Raw genomic sequence first — 24692 nt, 5'->3', positions numbered from 1 at the left:
CATAAATGTTCAACATATTCCCGCTTCAAGCAAAACCACTGCCGGACGATGGATCCCGTGCTGTTTTTCTTTGTAATTAATTCTTCCACTATTTGTTACTAGATTCGCACCTTCTCTCTCTCGTATTACCGCCTGCACCACTCCAATCAGCATCACAGCTAATGTTACCATGTCGCTACCTCTCTGCTCCGTGGGAGTGTATGACATTGTACGCGTGACAGTATGTGACATATGTAAGAAGGTGCGCTTGGTTTACATCACTGTGGGAAGGAGAGACAAGAAATAGTGGGAAACGCATCCAGTGTCATGCCCGCAGCTAAAAGCAACCGCGTGAGAACATATACTTGAATATCACAATACAGTCATTTTCTATATCGCACGGACACAAAGTGGTGAGATGAAACAAAAATTTAGCTATTTGGCCACAATACCCAGCAATATGTTTGGAAGAGAAAAGGTGAGGCCTTTAATCCCAGGAACACCAACCTACTGTCAAGCATGGTGGTGGTAGTATTATGCTTTGGGCCTGTGTTGCTGCTAATGGAACTGGTGCTTTACAGAGAGTAAATGGGACAATGAAAAAGGAGGATAACCTCCAAATTCTTCAGGTTAACCTAAAATCCTCAGCCAGTAGGTTGGGTCTTGGGGCAGTTGGGTGTTCAAACAGGACAATGACCCCAAACACAAGTCGAAAGTGGTAAAAGAATGTCTAAATCATGCTAGGTCTAAGGTTTTAGAATGGCCTTCTCAAAGTCCTGACTTAATCATGTGGACAATGCTGAAGAAACAAGTCCATGTCAGAAAAACAACAACTTTAACTGAACCGCAACAATTGTGTCAAGAGGAATGGTCAAACATTCAACCAGAAGCTTGTAGATGGCTACCAAAAGTGCCTTATTGCAGTAAAACTTGCCAAGGGACATGCAACCAAGTATTAACATTACTGTATGTATACTTTTGACCCGGGAGATTTGGTCACATTTTCTGTCAACCCATAATAAATTCATAAAAGAACCAAACTTCATGAAAGTTTTTTGTGACAAACAAGTATGTGATCCAATCACAAAAAAATAAGAGTTGTAGAAATTATTGGAAACTAAAGACAGCCATGATATTATGTTATTTACAAGTTTATGTAAACTTTTGACCCCGGCTGTATAGTACCAATGAAGACCAGTATCAATAAGGAATATTGTTATTTGTATCAGTTTGTTCAAATCCTAAAGATATACATCCCTAGTTTGGACACCGTCATACAGGGACTTATTCAGTAAAAGTCATGCTTGAAATTTCAGTTTGTAGTCGTGTAGAACTTCACAGCATCCATCCATCTATTTTTACAGGAAACAAGGGGGTCTATGCCAGTTGATTTTGTGCGAGGGATGGGGTACGCCCCAGACCAGGGATATTCAACTAAATTGTTTTGGGGGCCACATTTCCAGAAAGCTAAAGTCCGTTGGTTGCCGGAATTCTCCCCTCATTATTAGTCTTATTTTACATATTCCAAACAAGTGTCCTCTCCAGTAGACATTTGATTGTGGTCTATTTATTTGGTCAGAGTTACAGGAGTGCTCTGCTGTATTTGAGAAACTTCCGCAAAAAAGCTAGTCAAAGATCATAAAGATATAGAATTGTCCTTAACCCACAATTGACTGTTACCTTTTATTTATTGCTTTTCCCAATTACTTAACCAATAACAGTCTTTTTCTTATTAACTTTCTTGTTGATGGTTTTGTAGCCATTTCCAGTCTTGTGCAGGTCTACAATCTTGCCACAGTTGTTCTCTGACAGCTGTTTGGTCTTGCCCATGGTGGGCATGGGTATACGTAGTGTGTACCTATGCCAGCCAAAAATCTGCTGTACAGTAGGGTCCAATTTTTCAGGAACACTAAAACAAAAACTCACAATACCGTTTGATTGAATTTTTAAATCGTCATGAGAGACCATCTCAAGAATCGGAATTGAATTTTTTTTTTACTGAATGAAACACCCACACTGTCCAAAGCAGTGGTCACCAACCTTTTTGAAACCAAGAGCTACTTCTTGGCTACTGATTAATGCGAAGGGCTACCAATTTGATACAACCTTAAATAAATTGCCAGAAATAGCCAATTTGCCCAATTTACCTTTGATAAATATATATATATATATATATATATATATATATATATATATATATATATATATATATATATATATATATATATATATAAATGTTATGGCCCTGCGATGAGGTGGCGACTTGTCCAGGGTGTACCCCGCCTTCCGCCCGATTGTAGCTGAGATAGGCGCCAGCGCCCCCCGCGACCCCGAAAGGGAATAAGCGGTAGAAAATGGATGGATGGATGGATGTTTACTTATATAGCCCTAAATCACTAGTGTCTCAAAGGGCTGCACAAACCACAACACAAACCACTACCATATCCTCGGTAGGCCCACATAAGGGCAAGGAAAACTCAAGGGCAAGGAAAACTCACACCCAGTGGGACGTCGGTGACAATGATGACTATGAGAACCTTGGAGAGGACGAAAGCAATGCATGTTGAGCAGGTCTAACATGATACTGTGAAGGTTCAATCCATATTGGATCCAACACAGTCGTATATATATATATATATATATATATATATATATATATATATATATATCTATATATATATATATATATATATATATATATATATATATATATATATATATATATATATATATATAATTTGTATTTCTGTCTGTCATTCCGTCGTACAAAATAAATGATGAAAAAAACACTTAATTGAACAGTTTAAAAGAGGAGAAAACAGGAAAAAAATGAAAATAAAATTTTGAAACGTAGTTTATCTTAAATTTCGACTCTTTAAAATTCAGAATTCAACAGAAAAAAAGAAGACAAAAACTAGCTAATTTGAATCTTTTTGAAAAAATAAAAAAAACAATTTATGGAATATCATTAGTAATTTTTCCTGCTTAAGATTAATTTTACAATTTTGATGACATGTTTCAAAATAGGTTAAAATCCAATCTGCACTTTGTTAGAATATATAACAAAATGGACCAAGTTATATTTGTAACAAAGACAAATCATTATATTTGTTCTACATTTTCCAGAAAGAAAATTTTTAAAAGAAATTCAAAAGACTTTGAAATAAGATTTAAATTTGATTCTAAATAATGTTTTTGAATTTCAATCATAATAAGTTTGAAGAAACATTTCACAAATATTCTTCGTCGAAAAAACAGAAGCTAAAATGAAGAATTAAATCTAAATGTATTTATTATTCTTTACAATAAAAAAAATACATTTACTTGAAGATTGGTTTAAATTGTCAGGAAAGAAGAGGAACAAATTTGAAAGGTTTTTAAAAATCTTAAAATCCTTTTTAAGGTTGTATTTTTTCTCTAAAATTGTCTTTCTGAACGTTATAAGAAGCAAAGTAAAAAAAAAAATGAATTTATTTAAACAAGTGAAGAACATGTCTTTCTTGGATTTTCAAATTCCATTTGAGTTTTGTCTCTCTTAGAATTAAAAATGTTGAGCTAATCAAGACCAGCTTGCTAGTAAATAAATACAATTTAAAAAATTGAGGCAGCTCACTGGTAAGTGCTGCTATTTGAGCTATTTTTAGAACAGGCCGGCGGGCTACTCATCTGGTTCTTACGGGCTACCTGGTGCCCGTGGGCACCGCGTAGGCGACCCCTGGTCTAAAGAGTAACATGCAGTGACACTTTGAGGATGCTAAAGAAGTAACATTGGAAATCAGACTTTTGAAATACATCAAGGAGGTCAGGAGCAGTTTTTCTCCTGCATAATGTGACATTTACATGAGGAGACGCATAGAACTGGGGTTTAAAGGGGAACATTATCACAATTTCTGAATGGTTAAAACCAATAAAAATCAGTTCCCAGTGGCTTATTTTATTTTTGGAAGTTTTTCTCAAAATTTTACCCATCACACAATATCCCGAAAAACGGTTTTAAAGTGCCTGATTTACACCATCGCTATATCCACCCGTCCATTATCCTGTGATGTCACTGCGTGAAGCCATCAGAAACAAACATGGCGGATAGCGCAGAAAGGTATAGCATAGTAGCTCGGATTCAGACTCGGATATCAGCGGCGCAAGCGATTCAACAGAAAAACGCATGTATTGAAACTGATGGTTGGAGTGTGGCGGAAGATGGCGAGAACAAAATTAAAGAAGAAACTGAAGCTATTGAGCCATATCACGACAGACAGCGGCACGAGAGGAAGCGCGGACGAATTCGGCGATCGCCTTTTAACCAACGATTGGTATGTGTTTGTTTGGCAATAAATGTGGGTGGAGGGAAAGGCTGGATGCAAATATAGCTACAAATGAGGATGATGCAATATGTACATACAGCTAGCCTAAATAGCATGTTAGCATCGATTAGCTTGCAGTCATGCCGTGACCAAATATGTCTGATTAGCAATCCACATAAGTCAATAACATCAACAAAACTCACCTTTGGGATTTCGTTGACTTTATCGTTGGAAATGCATCTGCTTTGAGTGTCGCAGGATATCCACACATTCTTGCCATCTCTGTCGTAGCATAGCTGTCATCGGTACAGTGTGCAGAACAAACGAGGGACTTTTGCATTTTTTGACCACGGTTGCAACTTTAATCCGTCCCTGATTGTGTTGTTACACCCTCCGACAACACACCGACGAGGCATGATGTCCTTAAGGTACGGAAAACAGTCGAAAAAAACGGAAAATAACGGAGCTGATTTGACTTGGTGTGTGTAATGCGTTTGAGAAAATGGCAAGTCGCCTCACGATGTGACGTCACGGGTGAAAGGTCATTGCTCCGAAAGGCGAACAATTGAAAGGCGTTTAAATCGCCAAATTCACCCTTTTAGAGTTCGGAAATCGGTTAAAAAAACATAAGGTCTTTTTTCTGCAACATCAAGGTATATATTGACGCTTACATAGGTCTGGTGATAATGTTCCCCTTTAAAGGTACCATCTGAAGCATGTTTTGGGCTCAGTGAAGCGGTCTGAATAGACGGAATGTATCTTCCAGCATCCCAGAAGCACATTCTTCCACTGTGGGACCTTGGTTTGTCTTTTCTTGTTCCAGATTCCCTCAATTATCTTAGACTGCTCAAAACATTCCAGGAGCCCCACATTCCTTTTTTTTCCACTCCAGCCCAGCTCACCACCCAGAACCCCAGTGACACAAACACCTGCAACCACCCAGACACCAGGACTCTTTTTTTCCTTCATTCCTCATGATGGAAAGACATGGCCGAGAAAAGACCACCCCCTCTCCTACCCGCCCCCCTTTTTTCTCTCCATGCTGAGGAATTTGGCTTAGTTAGATGAAGGGAACCCCTCATACTTGTGCACACCTGGCTGGTATGAGTGAAAGCAGACCCAATCCAGCAGCTGTGGATGAAGCAGCAGTAGAAAACACAGCCTCATAGTTGTCGGGATCGATTGCGATGAGATTCTCTCAATCTAATGTGCCATGCATGATTACACAGGTGCACAAAGACAATTTAAAGGCCTACTGAAATGAGATTTTCTTATTTAAACGGGGATAGCAGGTCTATTCTATGTATCATACTTGATCATTTCGCGATACTGCCATATTTTTGCTGAAAGGATTTAGTAGAGAACATCCACGATAAAGTTTGCAACTTTCGGTGCTAAGAGAAAAGCCCTGCCTCTACCGGAAGTCGCAAACGATGACGTCACCCGTTGATGGCTCCTCACATCTTCACATTGTTTTTAATGGGAGCCTCCAACAAAAACAGCTATTCCGACCGAGAAACGACAATTTCCCCATTAATTTGAGCGAGGATGAAAGATTCGTGTTTGAGGATATTGATAGCGAAGGACTAGAAAAAAAGAAAAAAAAAAAAAAGAAAAAAAAACGCGATTGCATTGGGACAAATTCAGATGTTTTTAGACTAATTTACTAGGATAACTCTGGGAAAACCCTTATCTTTCTATTGTGTTAATATTGTTTTAGTGAGTTTAACAGTACCTGATAGTCGGAGGTGTGTGTCCATGGGTGTGTTGACGCCAGTGTCTCAGGGAAGTCGACGGCAGCTTTATGGGCGGCACAAGCTCAGCTAATCTCCGGTAAGAAGCGACATTTTACCACAATTTTCTCACCGAAAACTGCTGGTTGACATTCGGTCGGGATCCATGTTCGCTGTGATCCATAGTAAAGTTTCACCTCCGTGAATTTTAAACAAGGAATCACCGTGTGTTTGTGTGGCTAAAGGCTAAAGCTTCCCAACTCTATCTTTCTACCGTGACTTCTCCATTATTAATTGAACAAATTGCAAAGGATTCAGCAACACAGATCCCCAAAATACTGTGTAATTATGCGGTTAAAGTAGACGACTTCTAGCTGTGTGTGTGCGCAGCGCTCGTATTTCCTAACAGCCCGTGACGTCAAGCGTACACGTCATCATTACGCGACGTTTTCAAGAAAAAACTCCCGGGAAATTTAAAATTGCAATTTAGTAAACTAAAAAGGCCGTATTGGCATGTGTTGCAATGTTAATATTTCATCATTGATATATAAACTATCAAACTGCGTGGTGGGTAGTAGTGGGTTTCAGTAGGCCTTTAACTGCATTGCATTGACTAAACTGAAGACAATGAAATGATGCTAAAAAGGTACAGTCTAATTCCGGGCGATAATGAGGGATATTAAGACGGAGTACCCTGAGTTACTTCTATTGTTGCACACAAAGCAGAGTCATGCATGAATGTGACAACAAAGGAATGTCTGGAAAATGTTGGGGAAGTGGAACAAAAGGACTCGGAAAGATTATGCAAAACTAAACAGTGCAAGCAGGGGGAAATTCCATAAAGTGTCAAGACTTCCCCTAATAACTCGACTCCACCGACATGTACAGTTTGACACCTTGACTTCTCAGTAAATAGAATCAATGTCCGTCCAAATAGCAGGCGTGACATTCAGTTTCTGACTAAATGACATTTTAAACAGACTGGCCCGAATGACAGAACTGTTTCTTCCCTGTCTAAAGACTTGGGGCAAGGGAGATAACGTTTGAATGAGTGTTCTTTTCTTATCTGCATGGCTGCAGCTGAGACACAATATTTTCTTCTCTTCATGGCTTCATCACATACAGGACATTTAAACTGCATAAAACCGGAAAGGGGTCTGCTGGAGGTCTTCATCTTTTTATCCAGAGACACAGAGCAGTCTGCCTTCGGATTTATTTACGGCACTGGAACAAAACACGTTGTTTCTAAAGAAATGTTGCATTTTGGTGTTATCAGTCCATTCTCATTTTTAGAGTTTCCTCCAGACAAATGCAGCAGCTGTAGGAAGGCAGTCACCATACCAGACTTGTGAATAAAGTTTCTCCCGTCAACTCTGATCACAACCTTTAGGTAGTGACCAGAAGGGCAAAGTCACATATACAAGTGGCTGAAATGAGGTCCCTTCCCAAGGAAGTTGGGCTCATCCTTAGAAATAAGGTGGGGATGGCTATCTGAAGTAGAGATGCGCGGATAGGCAATTATATAATCCGCAACCGCATCACCAAAGTCGCCATCCACCTGCCGTCCACCCGAACCAACATTTTGTCAGAACCGCAACCGCCCGCCAGCCGCCCGTTGAAATACATCAGAGATCGGCCACCTTTACCACTCAAAGAGCTATTTAAACCCTTTTCACAGAGTAAAGAAGACAATGGGAGCCGCTAACATTCTCGCAAATATACAATGGTGTTCATCCTGATGACAAGAATAAGGGTGTGCTGTGAGGCCATTGCCTTTGATACCTTCAACAACATGTACAAACCAATTGTTAGTCCAGCAATATTTTGTATGCAGCTTCCGCAATCACACGTACAAGATTGAAAGGCATACTGGGTGCTACAGAGTACACTGATGGTTGTGATATAAACCATTTTAACACTCTTACTAATATGCGCCACGCTATGAAGCCACACCAAATAAGAATGACAAACACATTTCGGGAGAACATCCTCAGAGTAACACAACATAAACGCAACACAACAAATACCCAGAATCCTTTGCATCCGTGACACTACCTGAAAATATTTAACACCCCAACGCGCCCCCAACCCCGCCCACCTTACCGACGCAAGGGGTGGGGTGGGGGGTGGCGGGGTTTGCTTCTAGCGGGGTGTATAAAATAGTCAGGAAGTGTCATGGATGCAAAGAACTCTGGGTATTTGTTGTGTTGCGTTTATGTTGTGTTACTGGGAGGATGTTCTCCCGAAATGTGTTTGTCATTCTTGTTTGGTGTGGCTTCACAGCGTGGCGCATATTACTAAGAGTGTTAAAATTGTTTATATCACAACCATTAGTATACTCTTTGTCACCCAGTATGCCTTGCAGTCGTGTGCGTGTGTCTGCGGAAGCCTCACACTACATGTTGCTGGACTGACAAGCAGAGCGTACATGTTGTAGAAGGCGACAAAGCCAATGGCTTCATAGCACGCCCTAATACTTATTATCTGGGTGACTGACGGCAGTCATTCTAGAGAATGTTTGCATCTCCTATCGTCTTCTTCGCTTTGTGACACCGGTCCTAAATTGCTCTTTGATTGGTAAAGGATACCGATCCCAGAACCATGTGTATCAAATATTTCCGAATGGTTCAACTGCCACCCGCCCGAATCTAATTAAAATCTATGTTTTCGTCATTTCACCCGCCCGACCCGCAGTTTCTCCGGGGACTCCGCGGATGAGACCGCAAACCACGCATCTCTAATCTGAAGGGACCAATTTGAGGTGGCTTAGTCACCGAGTTCAGGTACCTTCCAGACACTTCCCTTGTTAGGTGCTCCAGGCATGCACATCCTGGTGGAGGCCTAAGACACAATGAAAGGACTCCAATTTACAGCTGAGCCGAGAGCACCTTGCTGTTCCCCTGGTAAAGCTTAAGCAGGTTAAAATGCTAACGTGGGCGATTCCGTCTAAGATCGTGCCACACAATACATCAATGTTAACGAGGGGAAACTACACTTCCAACGACGGTCATTGGCATCGACGGTAAGATTACTTGCTTGCATCTCAACAGTTGTTTTTCTCACCATGATACGGCAAAACCATCCTTGCCCAGGCACACCCTCCTGGTATTGGAATATAAATATTTGAGGTTTTGGCACTAGCGGCTCAACTAGATCTGACCAATCTAAGACTATGAGCACGAACTGATGAAGCCGACTCGGATGACAGGCTAAATTTCTTCTAGTATAGTAGCGATCAATTGAATGCCGTGAGATGACAATGACCTGAATGAATCAGAACATTCATAGACATGTTCCAGTGAAGACAAAGTTGTCGATGTTCTGGTTCTGGGGTTGTATATAGTCACTCTTCACAGGAAGGAAATACACATTATCGAGTCTGCAGTTGCTCCTTCTGGAGACACTGCCCCTTAGTGTTTTGGAAGAGGATTACAATTTGCGCGCCACCACCCATGGAAGAACTACAAATCGACCAAGACGCCATCAGGGGGGGAAGCAAACACCACAACGCGGGTGTGTATTCCAGTCTTGACGTAGCATACTGGAAAAGTCATTGAGCACTATGATGAGGGTGAGTGTTTAATGGGCTAAATGGCCGACTGAATGATTGGGAGAGGGGTTTTGATTTAATGTGAACAATTTTGTCGGCCCAATGTGACCCTCGTGGCAATTTCATTGGTCTAATGTGAAGAGGTTAAATTTAATGCAGGTTTAATAGCATAGGAAAAAAAGGTGCACATTTTAGTCCAGAAATTACGGTAATCACCCACAGCTGATTGTTTTAAACATTGTGGAAACATATAGGGAATGAAAGACAAAATGTAAAACTGTTCAACTAAATGTTTAGAGAATATTACAGAGAAAGGGAAACTCAGGTTGTTGGTGTAACCTAGCTGGTTCGGCGCTGTGCCTTTTTACTGCATCTCGCACAGGAACGCGAACCCCGGTTGTTCTTATGAGAGGTGAGCATGCTGACTACTGAGGTAAAAGCCCGAGCTGGTAGCCCAGCAGCCAGCACTACTCTTGAAGTTGTCAAGAGAGGGAAGTTTACTAACGTACACCTGGCGGAGTCACAACGGCTGGCCCCTGTTAAGACTGGTACACTTGGATTTACTTTATTTGAGTATTTTAGGATACACATGTCTAAAAAACCAGCAGTAAATCACTTAATCAATCAGGGTTTGGTTTTGGTTTTCCATCTTACCCACACATTTTGGACATTTTATTAAAGCTTTAAAGGCCTACTGAAACGAGATTTTCTTATTTAAACGGGGATAGCAGGTCCATTCTATGTGTCATACTTGATCATTTCGCGATATTGCCATATATTTGCTGAAAGGATTTAGTAGAGAACATCCACGATAAAGTTCGCAACTTTTGGTCGCTAATAAAAAAGCCTTGCCTGTACCGGAAGTCGCAGACAATGTGTGCGTGACGTCACGGGTTGTGGAGCTCCTCACATCCTCACATTGTTTATAATCATGGCCACCAGCAACGAGAGAGATTCGGACCAAGAAAGCAACGATTTCCCCATTAATTTGAGCGAGGATGAAAGATTTGTGGATGAGGAAAGAGCGATTCAGATGTTATTAGACAAATTTACTAGGATAATTCTGGAAAATCCCTTATCTGCTTATTGTGTTACTAGTGTTTAAGTGAGATTATATGGTCGTACCTGTAGAACCTGAAGGTCGGAGGGGTGTGGCCAAGGATGTGGTAACCGCCAGTGTCTCCGGGGGAAGCCACGTTTCTCGACGATGCGAAGGCAGCCGATGCTTCCTCCACGTTGGAAGCATCCGACGGTCGGGGGCGGCCGGTGGGAGGAGGCAAGAGTCCGCAGCTGCTTCGTTGACAGGTCCAGGTGGAACGACGCAAGCTCTCCGCTCATGTCTACAGTAAGAGCCGACTTATTACCACCATTTTCTCACAGAATCCTGCCGGTTGACATGTGGTAGGGATCCATGTTCGCTTGAACGCTCTGTTCCATAGTAAAGCTTCACCGTCATCTTCCGGGAATGTAAACAAGGAAACAAGGAAACACCGGCTGTGTTTGTGTTGCCAAAGGCGGCCGCAATGCACCCCTTCCAACCTACATCTTTCTTCTTTGACGTCTCCATTATTAATTGAACACATTTCAAAAGATTCAGCAACACAGATGTCCATAATACTGTGGAATTATACGATGAAAAGAGACGACATATAGCTGTGAACGGTGCTGGACCAAAATGTCCTCTGCAATGCGTGACGTCACGCGCACATGTCGTCATACCGCGACATTTTAGCATGATACTTCAACGCAAAATTTAAAATTGCAATTTAGTAAACTAAACCGGCCGTATTGGCATGTGTTGCAGTGTTAATATGTCATCATTGAGATATAAACTATCAGACTGCGTGGTCGGTAGTAGTGGGTTTCAGTAGGCCTTTATAGGGGCAACTCAACAAAATAGATAATCAACCCAAGGAAAAAGTAAACCAAATGGGACAAAATCAACTATAGTTGCGCATTTTGCATTCCAATTTTTAAAAAAAGTATACATTTTGTAGAAAGCTGGAATATCTTATCAAGTGGAGTGTGAACTATATTTATATTGCGCTTTTCTCTAGTGACTCAAACCCAATATCTAAGTTACATATTTAAACCAGTGTGGGTGGCACTGGGAGCAGGTGGGTAAAGCGTCTTGCCCAAGGACACAACGGCAGTGACTAGGATGGCGAAAGCGGGAATCGAACCTGTAACCCTGAAGTTGCTGGCACGGCTACTCGACCAACCGAGCAACTGTTCTGAAAATCGGATGTTGCACAAACAAATGATATACGGGAAATAATGCAGAACATGAAATATGTCCGGAATGCTTGACATCAGCTTTTCAATTACAAGCTGAGATATTCCATCATTACACAATGCTTATCCTGATAAGTGTTCCAACAAGTCAGTATCATATCATCGTATTAGAAGCTGACTCAGTGACACTGTCACATCCGTCCCTCTTCGTATGTCCTTACTCGGTCATAGCGCAACTTCCTGCTGGACTCACTGCATACCAGTTATATTCAGAACATAACACAGTGTGATCTGTTGTTTAAAAAAAAACATATCAGCCTGTCCTGTTCTGTTTGTCAACCGCATTATTAAGAAGGCTGAGCACTTCCTGAGAATGTTCTGCAATGCTCCTTCGGGGGTCTGACAAGGGCTTTACATCACACTCAAGCAAGCACGAGCATCAATCCTGTGTTTGTATACATGTTACTGGCTTGTCTTGGCACAGACATTGAAACTCTGATGAATGCATGTTTGGTTCTTTGAAAGTAGCCAAAACCAAAGAGGAAGTTAAGGAAGGAAGATTACAGAAAGCTATTGGAATGCAATCTAACACTTTGTTCAAACATCTTTTAGAGATTGTTACATGGCTACAGACATAGTCATAAGTGTAATAGGCTTTACAGCTCTTTGCTAAACATCGTCCGTGAAAATACGAAAATATGACTTTTCAAACGTTCATTTTTGTGTCGTTTTTAAAGGAAATACCAATAAAAATACGTTCTAAAGACATTTTTTTGAATGCTGCAGGTGAGTTGCAGGACAAGCTAATATGATTAGCAGAAAAGTAGATAGGGCTTCACGGTGGAAGAGGGGTTAGTGCGTCTGCCTCACAATACGAAGGTCCTGCAGTCCTGGGTTCAAATCCAGGCTCGGGATCTTTCTGTGTGGAGTTTGCATTTTCTCCCCGTGAATGCGTGGGTTCCCTCCGGGTACTCCGGCTTCCTCCCACTTCCAAAGACATGCACCTCGGGATAGGTTGATTGGCAACACTAAAATGGTCCCTATTGTGTGAATGTGAGTGTGAATGTTGTCTGTCTATCTGTGTTGGTCCTGCGATGAAGTGGCGACTTGTCCAGGGTGTACCCCGCCTTCCGCCCGATTGTAGCTGAGATAGGCGCCAGCGCCCCCCGCGACCCCAAAAGGGAATAAGCGGTAGAAAATGGATGGGATGGAGAAAAGTAGATAGTCGTCATGGCAAACGGAGGCGACAACAAGTAGGCTAGCTAGATGGTAAGCTAACGAGCAAGCTTGTTTTGGGGCTTCAAAATAAATAGAAGAAAAAAAGTTAAGACCATGGCTGAGAGCACCGAAACAAGCTCGCTAGTTATCTAACCATCTAGCTAGCTCACTTGTTGTCGCCGCTGTTCGCTCGCCAAGCCACGACGTTGACGGCTGTCCACTTTGCTGCTAATTATATTTGGATACCGTATTTCCTTGAATTGCCGCAGGGCATATAGTATGCGCCTGCCTTGAATTACTGCCGGGTCAAACTCGCTTCCCAAAATAATTAGCGCATGCTTAGAAATTAGCGCCTGGTCAAACTCGTGACACTTCCCCTGTCATCATTTCCAAAATGGAGGAGGCTGATTGCAATACCGGTAATTTGAAATCGCATTAAGGGAAGAAGATTAAGAGCTATTCAGTAGGATTTAAGGTCCAAGCTTACATCACACTCAAATTTTTACTGCATACCTTTGGTAAGTGCCGGAGTGAGAAGAGGTTTTCAAAATAATTAGTGCATGCTTATTTTTACCGCATGCCTTTGGTAAGTGCAGGAGTGAGAAGAGGTTTTAAATTAAATAGCACCCAGGCGGCAATTCAAGGAAATACAGTAATTACAGTTCGTAGCCGAGTGTGAAGCCACTGGGATAAGAATCAGCACCTCCAAGTCTGAGGCCATGGTTCTCGCCCGGAAAAGGATGGAGTGCCATCTCCAGATTAGGGAGGAGATTTTGCCCCAGGTGGAGGAGTTCAAGTACCTCGGAGTCTTGTTCACGAGTGAGGAAAAAGTGGATCGTGAGATCGACAGGCGGATCGGTGCAGCGTCCTCAGTAATGCGGACGCTGTATCGATCCATTGTGGTGAAGAAGGAGCTGAGCCGGAAGGCAAAGTTCTCAATTTACCGGTCGAGCTACGTTCCCATCCTCACCTATGTTCATGAACTTTGGGTTATGACCGAAAGGACAGGATCACGGGTACAAGCGGCCGAAATGAGTTTCCTCCGCCGGGTGGGGGGGCTCTCCCTTAGAGATGGGCTGAGAAGCTCTGTCATCCGGGGGGAGCTCAAGGTAAAGCCGTTTCTTCTCCACATCAGGAGGAGCCAGATGAGGTGGTTCAAGCATCTGGTCAGGATGCCACCCGAACGCTTCCCGTGGGAGGTGTTTAGGGCACGTCCGACCGGCAGGAGGCCACGGGAAAGACCCAGGACAGGTTAGGAAGACGATGCCTGGGAACGCCTCGGGATCCCCCGGGAGGAGCTGGACGAAGTGGCTGGGGAGAGGAAAGTCTGGGCTTCTCTGCTTAGGCTGCTGCCCCCACGACCCGACCTCAGATAAGCGGAAGAAAATGGATGGATGGATGGATGGATGGATGGATGGATGAAAAATCCGAACACTGTTAATTCCAAACAAGTTTTAGTCCTAGCATACTTGCTGATTTTCCCGGGAGACTCTCGTATTTCAGTGCCCCTCCCAAAAATCTCCCAGGGCAACAATTTTCCATAATTTCTCCCTATTTCCACCCGGACAACAATATTGGGGGCGTGCCTTAAAGGCACTGCCTTTAGCGTCCTCTACAACCTGTCGTCATGTCCGCTTTTCAGTCACATAATATTTGCGGCTTTTACACACACACAAGTGAATGCAACGCATACTTGGTCAACAGCCATACAGGTCACACTGAGGGTGGCCGTTTAAACAACTTTAACACTGTTACAAATATGCTCCACGCTGTGAGCCCACACCAAACAAGAATGACAAACACATTTCGGAAGAACATCCGCACCGTAACAGAACATAAACACAACAGAACAAATACCCAGAACACCTTGCAGCACTAACTCTTCCGGGACGCTACAATATACACCCCCGCTACCACCAAACCCCGTCCCCTACCGCGACCCCTCACCGCCCATCTCCCGAATTCGGAGGTCTCAAGGTTGGCAAGTATGAGTCCTACAGTATTTATTAGTAGTCAGCGAGAAGGTAGATTTTTGATGTAAAGATTGGAAACGGAGGTCACGACACCAAAAGTATATTACCTGAAAGTGCATAGTTATAACGTTGCTAAATGACAAACGCTTTCTGAGTTCTTTGTGTGCATGGTATGGATTTTACCATTACATTTTAAAGGGGAACATTATCACCAGACCTATGTAAGCGTCAATATATACCTTGATGTTGCAGAAAAAAGACGATATGTTTTTTTAACTGATTTCCGAACTCTAAAAGAGTGAATTTGGCGATTTAAACGCCTTTCAATTGTTAGCTGTCGGAGCGATGACCTTTCACCCGTGACGTTACAATAGGAAGCAATCCACCATTTTCTCAAACACATTACACACACAAGTCAAATCAGCTCTGTTATTTTCCGTTTTTCGACTGTTTTCCGTACCTTGGAGACATCATGCCTCGTCGGTGTGTTGTCGGAGGGTGTAACAACACGATCAGGGACGGATTCAAGTTGACTTACGTGGAGTGTGCATCGATTAGCAGGGCATGCTAATCGATGCCAACATTGCATAAATGGCAAGAATGTGTGGATATCCTGCGACAGTAAAAGCAGATGCATTTCCAACGATAAAGTCAACGAAATCACAAAGGTGAGTTTTGTTGATGTTATTGACTTATGTGCTAATCAGACATATTTGGTTACGGCATGACTGCCAGCTAATCGATGCTAACATGCTATTTAGGCTAGCTGTATGTACATTTGTAGCTATAATTGCATCCAGCCTTTCCCTCCACCCAAATTTAATGCCAAACACTTACCAATCGACGGATTTAAGTTGCTCCAGTGGTTAAAAATGCAATCGTTGGTTAGAAGGCGATCGCCGAATAGTTTCAATAGCTATTCGCTCAATAGCTTCAGTTTCTTCTTCAATTTCGTCTCCGCTATCTGCCTCCACACCCCAACCATCCGTTTCAATAGATGCGTAATCTGTTGAATTGCTTAAGCCGCTGAAATCCGAGTCTGAATCCGAGCTAATGTCGCTATATCTTGCTGTTCTATCCGCCATGTTTGTTTGTATTGGCATCACTATGTGATGTCACAGGAAAATGGACGGGTGGATTTACAGATAGTGAAAATCAGGCACTTAAAAGCCTTTTTTCGGGATATTCCATGATGGGTAAAATTTTGAAAAAAACTTCGAAATATAAAATAAGCCACTGAAATCTGATTTTTATCCGTTTTAACCCTTCTGAAATTGTGGTAATGTTCCCCTTTAAATGATAATAATGTTAGTAAATGATCTACTAAAAAAAACAAAAAATTCAGTGCAACATAACATGGAACATGTAAGTGTCAAAAAGACAGCCGGAAGAGGTTGGCAGATAAGAATAAATCTAAAGGTAAAATATGGTGCAGAAATGCACCCAATTGCAGGAAATGTAGTCTTGATTTAAAAAAATATTATTTCAGGATTTCCGTGGCAGCACTTTGTGTTGTTAGAAATGCTCCTCTTTTTTTTCTCAATTTTCCTCGTTTTTCCTTAACGGGTGCTCACATCCCTAAATAAAACTGATCAGATAATAAAAAGCCAGACTGACGCGTGCATGAAAGCAGGATTTCTGTATAAATGATCAAAAGGTACAGGATACTGAAATAAACAAGGAGGGGTGTAAAGAATGGAAAGTACCTGTGATATTAGTAGTAATACAGGTGTATGATACAATACAAAGCAGCACATGGGCGGTATAGCTCGGTCGGTAGAGTGGCCGTGCCATCAACTTGAGGGTTGTAGGTTCGATCCCCGCTTTCGCCTTCCTAGTCAATGCCGTTGTGTCCTTGGGCAAGACACTTTACCCACCTGCTCCCAGTGCCACCCACACTGGTTTAATTGTAACTTAGATATTGGATTTCACTATGTAAAGCGCTTTGAGTCACTTGAGGAAAAAGCGCTATATAAATATAATTCACACTTCACTTCACATGTGCTTACATGGACACGCCCTCTTTGCAAATGGGCTACTCCTACTGGTGGGCGATACTGCACATTTCATCATCAATTCGATACCATGTAAATACAGGGCCAGTATTGCCAATACCAATACTGTTATACCATTACTTAAATGATTTTAAATTAATTGAATGAGAACATTATTGGATGGATGGGTGGATGGGTTGGCATTTAATTTGTTGATCATGCTAATCATAATATCACCACGTACATGTCACAATATCCATCCAGCCATCCATTTACTACCGTTTATTCCCTTTGAGGTCGCGGGGGGGCTATCAAACTAAGGGAGCTAGCACTGGAGCTAGAAAACAAAAAGGGGCCTAGCATGGAAGCTAGCGGGTAGCAAAAAGAAAAACTGGAAACAGCTAATGGCTAAAAAAATCAGCTTGCCGCTACAACGACAAGGACAAAATGTAGCACGACAGGCAGTAGCTGTAACGTTGCCAGACACGACAGGTAGCAAAGACACAAGAGCAAAATGTGGCATGACAATACAATAATCCAGCACAGACTGGAGGACAAAAACAGACTCAAATAGAAGCAGACTGATTGACAACAGGTGTGGCCAGGTGCCAATCAGCCACAGCTGAGGGAAAAAGCGCTCAGGGAGAAACACAGGAAACCGACAAAATAAGAGCGCTGACAGGAACTTAAAACAGGAAATACTAAACAGAGGAAACAAAGTCAAATGCAGAGGAAAAAAAACTAAAACACAAACAAACTGTCAGGGGAAAGCCTGACACACAGGGGGTTAAAAATATATATATTTTTTCCATCCATCCATCCATTTTCTACCGCTTATTCCCTTTCGGGGTCGCGGGGGGCTATTTTTTTTCTTTAAAAAATATACAGCAAATCCTGTTTTACCCAGTTAGTATTTGTATTTAATCCCCTGGCAGAGACTTTCACTTTAATGAATACTATGTACTTCAAATGTTTCAGTGCAATAGAATTCACATAGTATGTTATTTATTGCTGGTACTATACCCTTGGTATCGATGCTCTCGATATTTGGATCGTTTACTCACCAGCAAAGAGACACGCCCCCTTTTGAATGCACACAGCAGGTTGGTCAAGTCTAAATGACAGCAAAAAAACCCAACATATTTCAGACTGAAAACATGCCCACCTTTTATACATAGAGCTCGAACAGACTCTACAATTGTTTTATATGCGTCATAAAGTGAGAAAAAAAGAGTGGGGGGGAAACTCACCGGAGCCATCCCAACACGTGACACAGACGACCTGTCGATCCGGAAGTAAAAACTAAGTGTTAGTCTCTCCCTCGCAAACTCAACTCTAATCGCCTGTAAATTACAGCGCTTTTATAACGGCACCCACTCCTCCCCCAGTCTCGGAAACGTGACAGACGGACGGCGTGAAAAGTTCAAATTGCCCCAAGCGGTGAATGTAAAGCAATTTCCCTGCATAAAGACCATATTAACAAGCCTTTAAGATGTCAGGAATGCTTTGTGGTCTGCTTGCCAAAAGGGGTGGAGGGGGAATATGGTAATAATGTAGGCTACTGCAATACCAAATATGGTCATATTGTTACGTCTGACTTTTGGTGCGCATCTGGAAGCGCTTAACTGCTCTGAATAAATGCGCCGGAGAGCCAGAAATAGACTTAAACGTATTGCAGCCCACACTTTCGGATTTCTCATGCGAAAAAAAAACCTACTGCCCGTCGTGGTGACGCCTTATGAATGCAATATTTGTTGTCATAATCACTGCAAACATGCCCCTTTTATTTTTTTTTGATATGTTTACACAATGTTTGAAAAGGAGTAGGAAGAAGCAGAGCTTATTTAATCCTATTGCTTTTCTCCATGCCTATAATTCATTCATACCATAAGCTTTACCAGTTGATGCTATTTTGTGGGTTTACTTCCTGTCACATTGGGAGAGATGCAGTGAAAAAAAGGTTCTGAAAACAATAAATCATTTGCTTTGACAAAATGACTGAACAGATAAATGAAAACATACAAATCCGAGAGGATACGCACACCTCTTCTGACAGGAAGAATTTGAATGGGGGGTCATGATAAACAAGAAAGGAAAATGTGAGACGGAAAAGAGTGTTGGAGGGGGGAACAAAAATCCATCCCAGAGCGAAAGAGAGAGAAAAAAAGCACACGGTTTAGACAGGGTGGAGCTTAGGTCTTGGATGGAAAAAGCGCAGTGAAACATTCCTGGCATAGTTTGGGAACAGTTCAGCAGGCAGCCCGGGGACGACGTCAGCTACCCAGTAGAGTATAAAAGAGAGGAGGGTGCCGGAGCTAAGCAGACTTTACCGAGAGCTTCACTAAGCCCAGCTTGGACCTCTAGAAGCCAACACAAAGCAAGAGGGAATACTTCAAGACAGCGTTTCACTACTTTTCTACTTCTGGGACCTGGCTTGGCAAGAAATTTATTCAAAATGCTGATGATTTTTGCCGTTGTTACCTTTTTGGGGAGCATCAACTTGGTAAGTTTCTATGAACTTCATTAATTCAAATGTGGGTCAACCATATTTGTTTTTAGACGTGGTTCCATAGTTTCCGGTCTTTTTAAGAGATTTGTTCTCGGTTGTACAGGTGTTGTCCTCTTGCCCGTCCATGTGCGAGTGCCCCATGGAGATGCCCAAGTGCGCGCCCGGCGTCAGCGTCGTCCTTGACGGCTGCGGCTGTTGCAAAGTCTGCGCCAGGCAGCTCAACGAGGACTGCAGCCTGACCGAGCCCTGCGACCACACCAAGGGGCTGGAGTGTAACTTCGGGGCAAGCTTTGCCGCTGCTTCAACTCGTGGCATCTGCCGAGGTACGTAAAGTGCACAGACATGTCGGCTTCACCTCAGAGCACAAGTGAAAATGGCTTCTCAGAGGGCTTCAAAGTGGAGAGCAGGGAGGAATAACATTCCGTTTTTTTCTCTCCCTCCCTCAGCCAAGTCAGAGGGCAGACCTTGCGAGTACAACAGTAGGATCTACCAGAACGCAGAGAGCTTCCAGCCCAACTGTAAACACCAGTGCACATGCATCGACGGGGCAGTGGGATGCGTCCCGCTGTGTCCTCAGGAGCTCTCCTTGCCCAACTTGGGCTGCGCCAACCCAAGACTGGTCAAGGTAGCGGGTCAGTGCTGTGAAGAGTGGGTGTGCGACGACGGCAAGGAGACAGACATCCTGGAGAAGATCTTTGGCAAAGACAAAATGACAGAAGAGCTGGAAAAAGACCTGACCAACAGGAACGAGCTGATCGCAATTGTGAAGGGAGGCCTGAAGTCGCTAGCTGGTGAGAGAAACACACTTTTTAAATGGCTATTCTAAAGAAATATGAGAGTACGGTTTGCTTATTGTATTTCTTTTCTTTTCATGACAGCCTTCAGGCCGCAACCTGAGATCCACATGTTTGACAGCCACAAGTGCATCATCCAAACCACGCCCTGGTCTCAGTGCTCCAAGAGCTGTGGAACAGGCATCTCCACCAGAGTCACCAACAACAACAGCGAGTGCAAGCTGGTCAAGGAGACACGAATCTGTGAAGTGCGACCATGCACCCAGTCACTGTACTCCAACCTTAAGGTAAGCTTCAACCCCGTATTAGGAAGACATCACCGCAGGGCTTAAATTCCTCACTAATGCCTCAACTGTGCTCGCATTTGCAGAAAGGAAAGAAATGCAGTAGAACCAAAAAGTCAAGCCAGCCAGTGAAATTCACCTACGCCGGCTGCTCCAGCCTGAAGAAGTACAGACCCAAGTACTGCGGCACCTGCGTGGACGGTCGCTGCTGCGGTCCCCACGACACCAGAACCATCAGTGTCAAGTTCCGCTGCGAGGACGGCGAGACCTTCAACAAGAACATCATGATGATCGAGTCCTGCAAGTGCACCTACAACTGTCCCCACGCCAACGAAGCCTCCTACCCCTTCTACCGCCTCTCCAACGATATCCACAAGTTCAGAGACTGATTGGCGAAGACCCCCAGAGAAAGAGAGGTGGCGGTCCAGATGAACGCAGGGGTGTAAATAGGCCACCAAAACAACTACCAACTTCTTGTTGTAACTAGATTCCCAAGGAATTGTGGGCTTACATCAGGAGGACTTTATGAAGTGCACTGTTTGCTGTGACTACATCAGCACTCTTTACTAAGAATTGCTTCATATTAAGGGAGCGTCTAAGCTGGCTTCGTTACGGAGCACAATGTAATTAATATTTGTACATTTACGTTAGCGGCTGATATCAATTCACTGTGTATATTTTGATCCTCGACCCCCGACTGTAGACTATATGCGTGTGCATATGTGTACTCAACATCAATTAGCGCACCAACCCACCTCACAGCTTGTTTAACAAGTGTGCGGTTGCATGACTTCCTGACATGGGCATTATCGTTCATGTTTTGTGGCAGCTAGTGAACTCCCTTCATGAAAAAGACAAAGCAAAACATGTCAAAAGGATGAATGAATGTTGTTTTTTTTATTGTTAATATTATTATTTATCTAAGGAAATGTAGCTACTTTATTTGGATATTAAGAGTCATACTGGAATAAATTGTAAAATGATTTAATTTTATATGCTTTAAATAAAGTATGTTTATTTATGAAATATGACACCGCCTGGTCTTGCTGTCTTCAAACTGCGACGCCGCACAAGCACAAATGTCATGGTTTCCTGCAAACTCTCAGACGTGTCCATTCTTATATAACACCATGGTGGAGGCTCTCTGCTGACCTGAGGTCAGCACTGGAATGCTATTCTTTTATTTGATCTGGCAAAGCCATACACGCCACTGATTGTGAGAATGGGGGCCTTGGGGTGGATTAGGTTACTGCTGTGAGAGTACGGCAAGTCTTAAGCGCTGCTCTGAAAACACCTCAAGACACACTAAGGGACTGAAAACAGAAAAAAATAAAAGTTTCGGGAGGCAGGAACCGTCAAGTCATTTTTGGTATGCTTTCAATGTAGGTCAATCTCAGCCAGTGGTTCTTAGCATTGTTGGAGGTATCGAACTCCACCAGTTTCATATGCGCATTCTTTAGTGAAAATCAAAGTGTTTTTTTTTTTTTTCTCAAATTCAGGACAAAGTTAGATGTTTTTGGTAACACTTCAGAATGGGGAACACATTATAAGTAACAAATACTTAATTTTGAGTTATTTGGACACTAGGGAATATATTCTAAGTAATAAAGACTTATTTCAGAGTTATTTGGTTAGGGTTAGGGTAAGGGTTAGAGGGTTAGGGTTATAATAAGGCCATAAGGCATTAATAAGTACTTAATAATGACTAGTTAAGAGCCAATATGTTACTAATTTGCATGATATTAAGCAACCAACTAATTAATGGTGACTATGTTCCCCATACTAACATGTTACCATGGTTTTTTTTATTGGTGCACAAAATGAACCGTGCATGAACATCACCTTGTTTAAACAACAAAACCCAACACAGTGCATAAACTCACAACAAATTACACACCTGCAAATCAGTCTGCTGTTGCCGTATCCGTAATACGCCGACAGGGAGAAGTTTGTACTTACACGATGAGTCGGGTATTTTGACCTCTGCCAAACCCCTGAGGCTGACTCACCGAACCCCTAGAGTTCGATCGAACCCGGGTTAAGAACCACTGATCTATGCTAAACGAAACAATCTTGAAAAAATATATAAAGAATTCATTTTATTTTTAGAATACAGCAATGACAAAACGAGCCACCCTTGCCTTAAGGCGATAAGAACGACGATGCTTTTTAGTCATCCCTCGCCACTTCAAATTTTGCGGCTTAACCACGTCATATTCAACAACATTTTTGGCCTACATAAAGCATTTTCCAGCATAAACATGTCCAAATGAACTAAAAATATCAATACTACAGTCGTACTGGCCACTAGAGGAGACCAAAACAAGCAGGACGTGCTGTTCAGTATCATGGCCACTGATTGGCTCAGCCTCAGACAGCATTACAATGTTGGGTTAGAAGAGTACACAGGTGACTTAAGGGGGTTACTTCATGTCTAAAGGGCTCTCCTAATGTTAAAAACATACTTAGAAGGTTGTAACTTAGATTTTTTTAAATGCTTTATATCAGTGGTTCTCAACCTTTTTCAGTGATGTACCCCCTGGGAACATTTTTTTAATTCAAGTATCCCCTAATCAGAGCAAAGCATTTTTGTTTGAAAAAAAGAGATAAAGAAGTAAAATACAGCACAATGTCATCAGTTTATGATTTATTAAATTGTATAACAGTGCAAAATATTGCTCATTTGTAGTGGTCTTTCTTGAAATATTTGGAAAAAAAGATATAAAAATAACTAAAACTTGTTGAAAAATCAACAAGTGATTCAATTATAAATAAAGATTTCTACACATCGAAGTAATCATCAACTGAAAGTACCCTCTTTGGGGATTGTAATAGAGATCCACCTGGATTCATGAACTTAATTCTAAACATTTCTTCACAAAAAAATAAATCTTTAACATCAATATTTATGGAACATGTCCACAAAAAATCTAGCTGTCAACACTGAATATTGCATTGTTGCATTTGTTTTCACAGTTTATGAACTTACATTCATATTTTGTTGAAGTATTATTTAATAAATATATTTATACAGGATTTTTGAATTGTTGCTATTTTTAGAACATTTTAAAAAAATCTCACGTACCCCTTGGCATACCTTCAGGTACCCCCAAGGGTACGCATACCCCCATTTGAGAACCACTGTTCTATATCAGATTTTAACCGCAATAAACAAGGGAAGATTGTACTTTGTATCGAACATGCAAAGGCCACATTGAAGTGCATCACATTGATTAGTTTAATAATTCAACATGTCCAACAAGGAGTAGGCAGAACCAAAGTGTAATTAAAGGCCTACTGAAATGAGATTTTCTTATTCAAACGGGGATAGCAGGTCCATTCTATGTGTGATACTTGATCATTTCGCGATATTGCCATATTTTTGCTAAAAGGATTTAGTTCGCAACTTTTGGTCGCTAATAAAAAGGCCTTGCCTTTACTGGAAGTAGCAGACGATGTAGGCGTGACGTCACGGGTTGTAGGGCTCCTCACATCCTCACATTGTTTATAATCATAGCCTCAAGCAGCAAGAGCTATTCGGACCGAGAAACCGACGATTTCCCCATTAATTTGAGCGAGGATGAAAGATTGGTGGATGAGGAAAGTTAGAGTGAAGCACACAAAAAAAAATTGACGGCTCCGGGCGGCGGCAGTGGAAGCGTTTCAGATGTAATTAGACACATTTATTAGGATAATTCTGGAAAATCCCTCTCTGCCTATTGTGTTAATATTATTTTAGTGAGATTCTAAAGTCATACCTCAAAGTCGGATGGCTGCGGTGAACGCCAGTGTCTCCGATAGAAGCCGAGGAGCCAAGATCACAGCTGCCTTTTTGACAGCTACAGGAGGTACCATAATCCACTGAAGTCTCCGGTAAGAGCCGACTTAATATCACAATTTTCCCATCCAAAAACTTGCTGGTTGACGTAGAGAAACATGTTCGCTTGACCACTGTGTGTTAAAGCTTCACAACAAACAAAGAAACACCGGCTGTGTTTCGGTGCTCAAGGGAGCTGCAATCCACCGCTTTCCACCAACAGCATTATTCTTGATAGTCTCCATTATTAATTGAACAAATTGCAAATGATTCAGCAACACAGATGTCCAAAATACTGTGTAATC

General features: G+C 42.2%; 2 protein-coding genes across 3 annotated transcripts in view; one reads left to right on the top strand and one right to left on the bottom strand.

Annotated features, from left to right (window-relative positions):
• Positions 1–18472, bottom strand: part of ddah1 (dimethylarginine dimethylaminohydrolase 1) — a 224864-nt gene extending 206392 nt beyond the window's left edge. The window contains exons 1-3 of one of the 2 annotated variants that reach the window (XM_061883648.1): positions 18234–18472; positions 18048–18097; positions 10689–10903 (exon numbers count right to left, since the gene is read on the bottom strand). In XM_061883648.1, the coding sequence (XP_061739632.1) occupies positions 10689–10901 (213 nt within the window). In that variant the 5' untranslated portion in view covers positions 10902–10903; positions 18048–18097; positions 18234–18472. The remainder of the gene's footprint in view (positions 1–10688; positions 10904–18047; positions 18098–18233) is intronic. The other variant, XM_061883650.1, reaches the window with a different exon arrangement.
• Positions 18473–19249: 777 nt separating this feature from the next.
• Positions 19250–21601, top strand: ccn1 (cellular communication network factor 1). The gene is made up of 5 exons (XM_061883646.1): positions 19250–19486; positions 19596–19815; positions 19939–20283; positions 20371–20573; positions 20657–21601. The coding sequence occupies exons 1-5, from the start codon at positions 19439–19441 to the stop codon at positions 20957–20959; spliced, it is 1119 nt and encodes a 372-aa protein (XP_061739630.1). The 5' UTR covers positions 19250–19438; the 3' UTR covers positions 20960–21601.
• Positions 21602–24692: the final 3091 nt, after the last annotated feature.

Source organism: Nerophis ophidion, linkage group LG22 (assembly GCF_033978795.1).
Source record: "Nerophis ophidion isolate RoL-2023_Sa linkage group LG22, RoL_Noph_v1.0, whole genome shotgun sequence".
Lineage (NCBI taxonomy): Eukaryota > Metazoa > Chordata > Actinopteri > Syngnathiformes > Syngnathidae > Nerophis > Nerophis ophidion.
Note: the sequence above shows the minus strand (reverse complement) of the source record. Positions and strands in the feature narration are given on the sequence as shown.

Excerpts from the sequence above, each read along its gene's own strand:
- ccn1 (XM_061883646.1), top strand. The coding sequence starts at position 19,439 with ATGCTGATGATTTTTGCCGTTGTTACCTTTTTGGGGAGCATCAACTTG. Across the intron at positions 19,487-19,595 it reads TTTTGGGGAGCATCAACTTG|GTGTTGTCCTCTTGCCCGTC; the intron begins GTAAGTTTCTAT and ends TCGGTTGTACAG. Across the intron at positions 20,284-20,370 it reads AGGCCTGAAGTCGCTAGCTG|CCTTCAGGCCGCAACCTGAG; the intron begins GTGAGAGAAACA and ends TTTTCATGACAG.